Source organism: Misgurnus anguillicaudatus, chromosome 19, assembly GCF_027580225.2.
Source record: "Misgurnus anguillicaudatus chromosome 19, ASM2758022v2, whole genome shotgun sequence".
Lineage (NCBI taxonomy): Eukaryota > Metazoa > Chordata > Actinopteri > Cypriniformes > Cobitidae > Misgurnus > Misgurnus anguillicaudatus.
Window position 1 is genome coordinate 6,586,410 of NC_073355.2, and position 12,889 is coordinate 6,599,298.

General features: G+C 37.4%; 1 protein-coding gene across 1 annotated transcript; it reads left to right on the plus strand.

Annotated features, from left to right (window-relative positions):
* Positions 1-3,141: 3,141 nt before the first annotated feature.
* Positions 3,142-12,889, plus strand: st6galnac2 (ST6 (alpha-N-acetyl-neuraminyl-2,3-beta-galactosyl-1,3)-N-acetylgalactosaminide alpha-2,6-sialyltransferase 2). Its single transcript, XM_055185153.2, has 9 exons — positions 3,142-3,864; positions 5,403-5,457; positions 10,709-10,880; positions 10,957-11,119; positions 11,213-11,351; positions 11,445-11,548; positions 11,828-11,905; positions 11,987-12,083; positions 12,344-12,889. The coding sequence occupies exons 1-9, from the start codon at positions 3,665-3,667 to the stop codon at positions 12,509-12,511; spliced, it is 1,176 nt and encodes a 391-aa protein (XP_055041128.2). The 5' UTR covers positions 3,142-3,664; the 3' UTR covers positions 12,512-12,889.

The window sequence follows — 12,889 nt, forward strand, 5'->3', positions numbered from 1 at the left end:
CTAATTCCTGTTAGCATCATGCTAGCTTCATGCTAATTCATGTTAGCATCATGCTAGCTTCATGCTAATTCATGTTAGCTTCATGTTAACATCATGCTAGCTTCATGCTAATTCGTATTAGCATCATGCTAGCTTCATGCTAATTCGTATTAGCATCATGCTAGCTTCATGCTAATTCGTATTAGCATCATGCTAGCTTCATGCTAATTCATGTTAGCAACATGCTTGCTTCATGCTAATTCATGTTAGCATCATGCTAATTCATGTTAACATCATGCTAATTCATGTTATCATCATGCTAGCTTCATGCTAATTCATGTTAGCATCATGTTAGCTTCATGCTAATTCATGTTAACATCATGCTAGCTTCATGTTAATTCATGTTAGCATCATGCTAACTTCATGCTAATTCATGTAAGCATCATTCTAGCTTCATGCTAATTCATGTTAGCATCATGTTAACTTCATGCTAATTCATGTTAGCTTCATGCTAATCATGTTAACATCATGCTAGCTTCATGCTAATCATGCTAGCATCATGCTAACTTCATGCTACCATCATGCTAACTTCATGCTAATATCATGCTATCTTCTTGCTAATCATGCTAACATCATGTTAGCTTTATGCTAATCATGTTAACATCATGCTTGCTTCATGCTAATCATGCTAGCATCATGCTAATCATGCTAGCATCATGCTAACTTCATGTTACATCTTGTTAGCTTCATGTTAAATCATGCTAGCTAAATTGTGCTAGCTTTATGCTAAATCATGCTAGCTTCATGTTAAATTATCATGCTAGCTTCATGTAAAATCATGCTAACTTCATGTAAAATCATGCTAGCTTCATGCTAAATCATGCTAACTTATGTTTGCTTCATAAACTTTCAGGCCAGGCTTTCTCAAGCCAACTTAAAGTTTGTCTTCAAAGTTCAAACTTTACTATCTAGTTTACTTATTCTCCTTTTGTGTGTGTAATGGGGAATCGTCTTATGTATAATCTTACTTTGTTTTGGTGTTGATGATTTACTAAACGATTAATAGAATTATTCTATTAAATATAACGGTAGATTTTAAAGATTTAACTGTATATTTTTTATATGTATATGTAACTGTTTATGTTTCTGCTTGAAGTCCATATTAAAAGTGGATTTGTATATCTTGTCATATGTTTTCTTCAGTAATGGTGGTATTTATGAACACATTAAACTGTCAGAAACCAGTTTACACATTAAACTGTCAGTAACCTGCACCTTTCTAATGCATTCCTGAGGGTAAAACCTTCCAATTATTTAGTAAAAAGTGTCAAATGTTTGGACATATCTTGTTGCTTGTATAAGACTTTATATAATACTTTCTACAGAAAATATGATATTGTTAGGGCTTGTAACATCTTGTGATCCATGACGATGATTACCTATTACAAGTTTGAAGTAAGATTTCATCTTTTATGGGAGGGGCCACACAGGTGTTTGCGCTGCAGCAGTTTTTGATAGCAGTTCAATTTGACCTATTGGCTATTGTTCATAATTGACCAGCACAAATAGAAATTATAACAGTTGGTAAGTCTGATAAAAAGCAAATTCATCCAAATAAAATAAATTGTTTAATATATTTAAAGGGACATTCCACTTTTTTTAAATATACAAAATTTCCAGCTCCCCTAAAGGTAAACATTTGGTTTTTACAGTTTTGGAATCCATTCAGATGATTTTCAGGTCTGGCGCTAGCACTTTAAGCATAGCTTAGCACAATCCATTAAATCTGATTAGACCATTAGCATCGCGGAAAAAATGTCCATATTTAAAACTTGACTCTTCTGTAGTTACATCGTGTACTAAGACCGACAGAAAATTAAAAGTTGCGAGGAACTATACTCTCATTTTGGCGTAATAATCAAGGACTTTGCAGCCATAACATGACTGGAGGAGGCGCAATGATATTACGCAGCAGCCGAAAATAGTCCGCTTAGTAACTTTCAATGGCAGGGGACTATTTTCGGGCAGTGTGTAATATCACTATGCCTGCTGCAGCCATGCTACAGCTCCAAAGTCCTTAACTATTACGCAAGAATGAGAGTATAGTTCCTCACAACTTTTAATTTTCTGTCGGTCTTAGTACACGATGTAACTACAGAAGAGTCAAGTTTTAAATAGGAAAAATATCGAAACTCTTTGGTTCATTTTTAGCGCGATGCTAATGGTCTAATCAGATTCAATGGATTATGCTAAAGTGGTAGCACCAGACCCGCAGATCAGCTGAATGGATTCCAAAACGGTAAAAATCAAATGTTTAACTCTAGGGGAGCTAAAAAAGTAGCATATTTAAAAAAATGGAATGTCCCTTTAAAAAATACAAATGTATCCAAATTATAATACAATCTGGCACCAAATGAGCCAACTGACCAGCACTTTGCACATTTTGATGCCTAGATGTATATGAAATACAGTAATAATGAAATTTAAAAAAAAACCGTTGTGCTAAATAGCCCTAAAAGCTTGTAATCATTGGACAACCCTTTTAAGTGCTATTTAGTAGCTATGAAGAACTAAAAGGGGTGATATAGCACCACTTATGGTTCTATATAGCACAATATGGTTCTACATAGGTGCTATATGGCACTTAAAAGGGTTCCCCTATGATTACGAGCCAATGAACCACTTTTAGTGCTATTTAGCACCGTTTGTTTTTAGAGTGATACATCTCTACCCTACTGAAAAATCCAGCTAAGACCAGCATAAGCTGGTAGCTGGTTTTAGCTGGTTTAGGGTGGCAGTAGTTGGTCCTACCAGCCTGGCAAAGCTGGTGAGTCAGCTCCAGCCTGACCAGCTAAGTTCTGCTTAGTGACCAAAACACTGCTAGACCAGCTTGCTACACCAGCTAAAACCAAGCTGGGAGACCAGCTAAAACCAGCTCACCAGCTTATGCTGGTCTTAGTTGGATTTTTCTGTAGTCCTCTACTGTCTTTCAGGTAAGCTAAAGCTTCTGGCTGCAAAGCAGTTGTAATGTTTTTGACTGAATCAAAGTTTTTTAGCACAATTTGGATATATTCCTCAACCTGCATTATTTAACGGATTCATCGCATCTTGTACCAACGTTCACTCGTGCGTGCGTGCGTGCGCGCGCGTACCGTGCACCCAGGTGGATGACAGGTAGTGCGAGAGCGATTTGAAATCAGACTCCTCCGTATGATTTCTCGACTCGTTTTCGCGGTACTTTGATGTCATCTGCATGTCGGTTCTTGCGGCACTACGTAAAGTTGAGCACACCTAAAAATGAAAACTAAATTCGCGGCGGCTATGAACTCAGCATAAAACTCCCTGCGTATGTCTGCGCCTCGTCCATTGTATAGCAAGAAAAATGATCTCTTTTCAGCGTGAAGGTGTGGCCTGTGAACTGACTGAGATGCGTCTCATCGTGCATGCGTGAGCCTTCCTGCTATTAAATAATTTAAAAGAAAAAAACTCGTTATATGGGTGGTCACGGATTTTGTGATTCTTCCTGTTGCGCCTGTAGAATTTCACTGATCAGAGATGTAGGAAACTGGTTGTACTGGTCGTTTGCATAACTTGTACAACTCGTTTTGGGAAAGCATCAGCCATTCGGCTATTCACTCTGAAGCATTTACCGACAATTAAATAACTTTTAGGACATTTTAGGACCATGAGGTTGAGTTTTCCTGCTGGTTCATCACTGAACAGCACGCGCACTGTCTGCGCGTGGATTTATCGATTGTTGTGCTTTCGTAACCTGAAACTGCTTCCTGTCCTGTGTGCATGCGTTTTACTCATTTACTGGAATTTTATGAGATTGACGTCGTCATCATCACCAACATCAGAGGACTGGGACACAATATATGAGAGGTGGGTTCAGATGCGGTCGGGTTATATGAGAAATATTGATTTAAAAAGTTTGAATTTAATGTTGTCCTTCCTTAGATCCATTCATACATGTTGCTAAATATGCAGGCACATTCCCAGGTATAAATAAAGTATACTTGAATTCACTAAAAAATACCAGCAAGTACATTTTAGTTAGTAAGCTACAATTTGTTTTGCTAAATAGTGTAAAAATTAAATAGTCAACCTTGTATCTAATCCTTTCATAAAAACAAATAACCATACCCATTCTTGTCTTAGGGCCACTTTGATGAACTGTTTTGATCCACTTCAAATGTTGACAATTTTTTTTTATTCAAAGCCTCAGTGCACTTGAATAAAGTACAAAACAGTTACAGGTTGTGTCCCAATAGCCTCCATCCCCTCATTACCTATAGTTCACTTGAATATAGTGCCTCAGGATGTAGCACTTTAAGCATAGCTTAGCACAATCCATTGAATCCGATTAGACCATTAGCATCATGCTAAAAGATAACCAGAGTTTTGATATTTTTCCTATTTAAAACTTGACTCTTCTGTAGTTACATCGTATACTAAGACCGACAGAAAATTAAAAGTTGTGATTTTCTAGGCAGATATAGCTAGGAACTATACTCTCATTCTGGTGTAATAATCAAGGACTTTGCTGCTGTAACATGGCTGCAGGAGGCGCAATGATATTACGCAGCACCTGAAAATAGTTCCCTGCTATTGTAACCAAGGGGACTACTTTCGGGCAGTGCATAATATCACTACGCCACCTGCAACCATGTACATCAGCAAAGTCCTTGATTATTACGCCAGAATTAGAGTATAGTTCCTAGCCATATCTGCCTAGAAAATCGCAACTTTTAATTTTCCGTTGTTTAAATAGGAAAAATATCCAAACTCTTTGTTTATTTTTGAGATGCTAGTGGTCTGGTCGGATTCAGTGAGTTGTGCTAAGCTATGCTAAAAGTGGTAGCGCCAGACCTGGAGATCAGCTGAATGGATTCCAAAACAGTAAAAATCAAATGTTTAACTGTAGGGGAGCTGGAAAATTACTATATTTTCAAAAAAAGTGGAGTGTCCCTTTAAGACCGATTGCGTCACCGCAGTGCGACTGGGACTAGTAAGGCTGTCCAAATTCGAAGGCTTTTTAAAATGAAGCCTCAAAATTCTCTGCACTGTTAATAGATCCTTCACAACCGTCTCCGCTGTGTCCCACTGACAGGTGCAGTGGGCGCATACAGCAGGTGATGCAAATTATGGATGCAAATTAAGACTATACCGTCTCATTTCAGTTCTCTTTGTGGACTTCGGTGGCTTTGACCCTCAAAACTGAGCATTTGCCTTCTGAGGTCGTGTCCGTAGAAAGTTGCAGCCTTCGAATTGGGACACAGCTTATATGTTAGAAATGCAGACACTCCTTTGTTTTAAATGGATGAATATTGAAGATAAACAATCCCATTTTATCTTAATCTTAATGTATGCAGTTTAAATGTAAATATGTTATAGCTCATGGTACTTTTTTATTTTCTCAGGGCTGTTATAGAGGCTGAAGAGACCTCGATTGAATCAGTTAATACTGAAGAGGAGGTAAGTAGACTACTGTATCTGTGAGCACATTTGTGTGTAATCTACAAATAACCTTCTGGTTCCTGATGCCATGCCACTTTGTGTTGAAACTGCTACTGGAGATTCTTGGAATAAGGTCCCCTTTGTTTAAGTAAACATTAAAGTAGCAGAGGCTTTGCTGTATGTAATGCACAAAGGGCAGGATGCAAAGCGGAGTCCACAACAACCTTTTCAGCTCTGACTTATTTACGATTCAGCACAGCCATGAATATATAATTATACAACCAACTGTGAACAGTGTTTCACATATGTTTACAAAAGGGTAAGGGTGTTGTGCAATGATACACAGAAACATTGTGTACAGCGGACATACAGTGTTTTATTATTAATAAACCACAGCTTTAGAGCTATAGACCAATCAGAATCAAGATCAGGGGTCTTATGTGCGCCCAAAAGCAAAGATTTAGAGCCCTATCATACACTTGCGCAAAGCAATTGTCATTTGCTAGTTTCAATCCGGCGCAATTATCATGTTCCATTTAGCGCCACGTTGTTTAAATAGCAAATGCGCCCAATTTTGAGCCCATGGGTGTTCTGGTGTGTACAGGCGCATTGTTGGCACGTTGCTATTTTGAGGCAACTAAAATAAACTACCCCTTTGACCAACTATAACCTGGTCTAAAGTCAATGGCGCAATACTGTTTTTGTTATTTAAAGAGTACGTTAGCAAAACGCGCTTACAAACGGGACGACAACACGCGTTTGCTTATCACACACGTGGATGCGCAGTAGCACACAAACGTTTTTTAAATATAAAAATTAAAGGATTTAAATGTAAAAGATTATTATTGAGTCTCTTGGACATGAATGAGGACCAATTACGAGATGTTAGTAGGTGTAAAGAGCTGCTTCACCTGTAGCCTGGTCAGTAATAAAATGTCTTGCTAAACAAATGCAAATATTGCATCTATTTAATGTTTTTTAAATGCTACCCCACAGATTATTGTATATGATGACTTTGTACCTCTGTATATGGTGAGATGAGAAGCTTTATGCTTTTCAAAAACACTCATGGTGCTGTCCAAATGCTGAAGGTTTTGAATCTTCACACACTTGTAAATTCTTTATCTCCTGTTTGTTACAAATAAAGTATTTTTAGAGTACAAACCTTTTCTTGTATATTTGTATATTTTTTTTAGATTAAACTGATCATGTAGGCTATCCATTCATTTAAAGCAATCAAAAGCCTGCTAATTTCACTTACATGACTGAAAGAAAACGACTTTTAAAGGTTTTAATACAAAAGTAACTATTTAAATTCTAATGAAAACAACGCAATTCTTCCTCTGCTTTGTTTTTTAGTTTACAAATTCTGCCATCTAAATAAGGAATCGGCATGGCGTGAGCACAACTGGCTTTTAAAGGGGATGAGAGAGTCTTATCTCATTGGTTTATTGCACGTTACGCCCAAAACACACCCATTACTCATTAGGAGAATAGGAACAAACCTTTTAGACTGTGCACTTGGCGCACAAACCATTTTCCCCGTCGTTAAATTAGCAAACGTGGATTCGGACATGCCCTTTTAGACTGTGTGTTCAGATTTATAAAAGCGTGCGTACACACACACCTGCAAGCAATGTTTCTTTTATAAATTACAGATCATCTGCAAGTGTGCATACGTGAATCAGCCTCATATCCCGCCCTGTACACGCCTGTTTTTAACCATAATTAGATAATGGAAATCACTTCATGAATGCTGAGCCGCATTTTAATGAGACTGGCATTCAATTGTTTTTTGTAAACTGGTATGCGCTCCGCCAATAAATGCAAGCCATTGGCATAATCCTACAGAGTGCAATTACGCAGCATTACACACGGGGGTCACCGTAGTATTTATATGTTTACAGCCGTTAGACTCTAGCGTGGCTCCGCCCCCTACGTGCGTCCGCTTCATTTTCATTTCGCTTCAGCACAACGTCTGGGACTGCTGTGTAGAGTTTCGTTTTCTCCGGCAAAAATCTGCAGGTCCAATCAGCGAACAGAGGGGGGTGGCTAAGAACGATGACGCTGAGGTTGTGCGCCAGTCGACATACGTCACAACCAAACGTTAGCGATTGGTTATGGCAGATTCAGAGTGACTCTGGGCAGATCCAATAGTTTTAAACTTCAACAGAGGACCCTCCTTAACGGAAGTAACGCTTTGCAATGGAGCGTTGCCAGACTCTCTGTACAAATGAAATGAATGTACGAGAGTCTGGTTGGATCAGGCTAGTTAGACTCATCTTAACACAGCATGAATTTGGGGTATCACTAATAAAATAAATGTTTTCGGCTCCTATTGCACCCGTCTGATGTATGCAAGCTCTTCTCCAGCAGCACTAGGGTTTTTCTTTGCTCTACAAACAACAGAAATATACAAAATTAATCAATAATATATAATGAGGACATAGAGAATAGCCAGCGTTTGTCTGAGAGTTTAATGGCTGTTTCTCCACACTTTGAGATATGATGATAAATGGCATAGTAATTATATTGTTATTTACACTGTGTTCTGTAGATATTTAATGGTAGGGTATTTGAGGCTGTCTTGTATTCAATGCAATCGGGCCATCTTCTCCTCCTGCGCTCCAGTAGTGGACATTGTGATGGTGAGACAGCACTGATTAATTTGTAAAACTTTTTTACAAAAAGATTTACGGCTATGTAACAGGCTTGTGCAGAATTCAGAATTGAATTGAGAATGACTCCTAAATTCCAATTCAATTCTTGAATTTGAATTGAATTTGAATTTATGTCAAAAACGGGATGTAGAATTACAATTCGAGTTTGAATTAAAGGAAGCAGAATTGCAATTCAATAGAAATTCAAAGAAATCCTTATACATATTATACAGTAAGTGAATTGTTAAAAATGAAGCTTTCAGTGTCAGATATAATTGCATTACATATTCTATAAATATATTCGTTTGTACAGATTATATTAACAGGAAATGTTTTTCCCCAGCAATTAATTTTAAAAACTCTAGTCACATAACAAATAATTAAGTTTGATTTTTTGCTATTGTAATTTTATGGAACACGATGTAACATGACTTCATTTCCAAGAATGCTTTAATTTTACCAAGTATTTAAAATGGTTGCCAAACAATTTTCCAAAGCAACTTTCCTAACACTGAATGTATGTGAGATTCTTTCTGTTGTGTGACTGTGGAATTTCTTTGAATTGCCATGAATTTAATTCCACTTCCTGTCATTCCAATTCCAATTCAAATTCAACTTCATGTAGGGTGGAGTCAATTCAATTCAAATTCCAATTCATGAATTGAATGGAAGCCAATTCTGAAATTCTGAATTGTGCACAAGCCTGCTATGTAAATACAATAATCAATCAGTACAAGCACAAATAACACTGCTGAATTTGCTGAATCTTCATGATAACGTGGATCTAACAGCCTGATCTCACCAGAATTCGTACATATTTTACGAGTTGGCTAATTCGTATGAATTCATACAAAGTTAATCTTGCAAAAACGTAGGATTCTCATGAAAACAACAAAACCTAACCCCGCACCTAACCCCAACGTCACAGGGGTCAAAGCAAATCGTACAAAAACGTATGAATGTATGAATTAATACAAATTAGCCAACTTGTAAAATATGTACGAATTCTCGTGAGATAGCGTTGGATCTAACATATTATATGAAGTGAAATTATGTGAGGCATCTATATATATTTATTTGTATGACATTTACTTTCTCCTACTTTCGACCTCACCATCTGTGTCGCCAATTCCCCTTGTCTCCAGAATGTGCGTACGCACGGCTCAGAGTTTGCTTAAAGGTGCGCACATTCTCCCGTTAGTTTTTTATTGATCGCAACCTTTGTGTGGGTCTGGCGTACGCACGCTTTAAAAATCAGGCCCCTGGAAATAACAGTTTTTATTAAAAAAATTTTTTTAATCCTTAAAACTAGGCCAACCATGCCCTTATTGTGTGTTTGACTCATATTTTTTATTTATTTAGTGTTTGGGGTCCCAGGGGACCCCACTGGACTTTTCCTTAATTTTTTTGACTCAAAAATCAGAATTTTTACAAAAACAGCATAAACGTATAGTTGAGAAGTAAATTATAAAAACGATATAGTTCCATATAAAAATTATATTTCCTTATGCAATCGTTCTTTAAAGCGTAACTAAACCCCTGGTCAGAGCCTGACTCCACCCACTGGCAATATTTGAAAAATGCAAGAAAAGTAGGCAGATCCCAACAGAGATAGAGGGGACGAACTAAGCTCGTACCAAGTGTGTGGTGAGATGGTAACAAGGGCGTGGTAAGCTTGAACCTGCATACGTCAAGAGTCATTTTTTGGACCCAACATCCAATAGGAAAATTCAACTGCAGTAGCCACCGTTCAACCTGAAGAGGGCAGCACTCAGACGTTTTTACACCATATATTGTAGTATTGAAACACTTTATATCCAAATGTCAAAAAACGTACTTAAATCAATGAACAGCACTAATAAAACATCATTCTTACAGATCAGTAACTAAAAAAAGTTGGATTAGGGTTTAGTTACTCTTTAAAGGTGCAGTGTGTAATTTTTAGAAGGATCTCTTGACATAAATGCAAAATAATATACAAAACTATATTATCGGGGTGTATAAAGACCTTTCATAATGAACCGTTATGTGTTTATAACCTTAGAATGAGATGTTTTTATCTACATACACCGAGGGTCCCCTTACATGGAAGTCGCCATTTTGTGCCGCCATGTTTCTACAGAAGACTTTAAAGTACAAACTTTTATTACTAAGTTGACTCCGACGATTACCTGTTTGTCCGGTGGTGGCTACAGTAGCTTCTCTATGTGTTTCAAAAGCGAGGGGTGAGCAGTGGACTGAGCCGTTAGTTGCAATTCACAACCTCACCACTAGACGCCGCTAAAATTTACACACTGCACCTTTAAAAGTTTGGGTGCTATGACCCCAAACACCAAAAACGTTATCCTTTTTGAAAACTGATTAAGGGTTAACAGTTAAAGAACAGTTACAGAATAAAATATCTGATCCTATATGAATTATATTTGAACATTGTGTTGAATAATTTTTTATATAACCTTAAATTGACCATCTATTAAAGATTTGTGTGTTACCTATAATCATGTAGAAGAAATAAGTAACTAATAGCTTTTTTGGAGTTTCTTACCCCAACACACCCTAAATTTGGATGGACAATGATGACAATGATGATCTTGAATGTCTCTCTTCAGACAGTACCAGCCTGCTCTTTAAGACACACCATAAAGAAGGACAGCAGTCTGAAAAAACGCTTTAACTTTTTAGTGCCTCTTCTTCAGTGGCGAGATTCTTTTACTTCAACCGAGTGGCAAAAGCTCCAGGACGCTCCTCTGCCTTATGGATGGAAAGGACAGATTTCTAAAGGTAAACCATTCATACACTCACAGAACCAAATGAGAAATGCCCTTAAACATGTTTATTTCTCTCTCTTTTATACCAGTGATAGGCAATACACTTTCTCTTCTTTGGAACCCGTCTAACAGTCGTCTGTTCGAGCGAAACAATTCACAGGAGTGTGTGCGTTGTGCCGTGGTTGGTAATGGGGGTATACTGAGAGGATCGGGCCAGGGGAAGGTCATAGACAGTCACGATTATGTTTTCAGGTTTGAGTTAGCACCCGGGTGTATTTTCAATAATTGACATATGCAGTATGTCAGCAGACTATGACGATCAAAAACATTTATCTTTGTCTTTAGGTTAAATGCGGCAATCATCAAAGGCTTTGAGGATGATGTTGGGACAAAGACGTCTTTCTATGGCATCACTGCAAACTCTCTAAAGACCTCCTTTTTGTCTTATTATAGAGACGGATTCACGAATGTCCCACGTGACCCGGTAACTCAGAATTGGGGAATTAGACATTTTTTATAGTTTTAAATTGGTTTGCAGATGATATGGAAGTTGTGGTGAACGATACTGTTTCCGCAGGGCATTCGATATGTTTTTATCCCTGCACAAACTCGAGACTATATCATGTTGGCGGCCGCCATCCAGGGTGTGTCTATACCTTCAGGATTTGATGAAGGTGATAGGTGGGTGTTATAAGGATACATTTTGTTCATGTTAACATTTCTTAGAAGGTGTAATTTCTGGATTGCAAAAATAACAATGTTTTTAAAGTAATTTAGTTAACAGTTTTGATAGTAATGGGTCAGAATTTTGAGATTATGAAGTCGAAAATGTAAGTTTCCTTTATTTTATTTTCTAGGGAAGCTTCCATACTCCACATTATTTCATATTTGGGTCTTTAGTGACCGTAAATGATTATCTAACATCGATCTCTAAACTTTAGTTTTGATTCTTTAAAATAGGCCTTCAAGATATTTTGGAAATAATCCTCAACAGTTCAGAATGATCCATCCATACTTCATTCAGTATGTCACTAACAGGTGATTGTTTTTTCTGGATATTAATCTACAGATGCTTTTTTCAGAGTTATTTCTTGCCTTTAATGCTCTTTTGATCGTCAGGTTTTTAAACTCCCCACAGATGAAGGAATACAGAGATATATACATGCCCAGCACAGGTGCACTGATGCTCATGGCTGCTTTACACACCTGTGACCAGGTCTTTACTGTTTAAAATACATTAATAAAGTCTCATTAGTTAATGAACAGCCTTTTTAAATCTTTCTTATTGTTAGTTATAAACAAATATAATAGATATATTAATAACAAGATGCTGCAGTTCTGAGATAAATGCATTGCTCAGTACGGCACGTTATGTCATGCATTAACATTCAGTATATTACTTTTGAGGAAACTATTTGTATGAAGAGTATGAAGCATTTTAGGTGCTGTTGTTTTATGTTGTGGCTTTTCTCTTAGGTGTCTGCGTACGGCTTCATCACAGACAATTACGATGACTTCTCAGAGCATTATTTTGACACAAAACACAGGCCTTTGGTCTTCAATGTCAACCATGACAAGAGGATGGAGGGATGGCTGTGGAAGCAGTTACACACTCATAAAGTCATGTGGCTGTATCAGAGATAGAGATGAAACAATCCAGTTTATGTCTGAAAGACTCTTGCATACGGTCACGCTTTTACCAAGGTCTTCATCATCACAGCCTTCATCCTGTTCAATGGATTCATCACACACACAACTGAGTCTCAAAATTTGCAATGAAGAGCACATAAATACCCACCTTCTGTTCTTATTTGGACTTGTTTAGTGTTACACCTATGAACCATAATCTCATGCCCCAGTGATTTCTTTTCTTGTTGATCCTGGTCTCCATCATTATTTGTTTGCTCCAAAGTTTAAAAAGATAAGACTGTTATTTTTCATTATCAAGTATTTGTCTTTTTATTTATATTTCATCACCTGTTTGCGCACACATCTGTTCAATAAAACCCGTCCGCTGAGTTT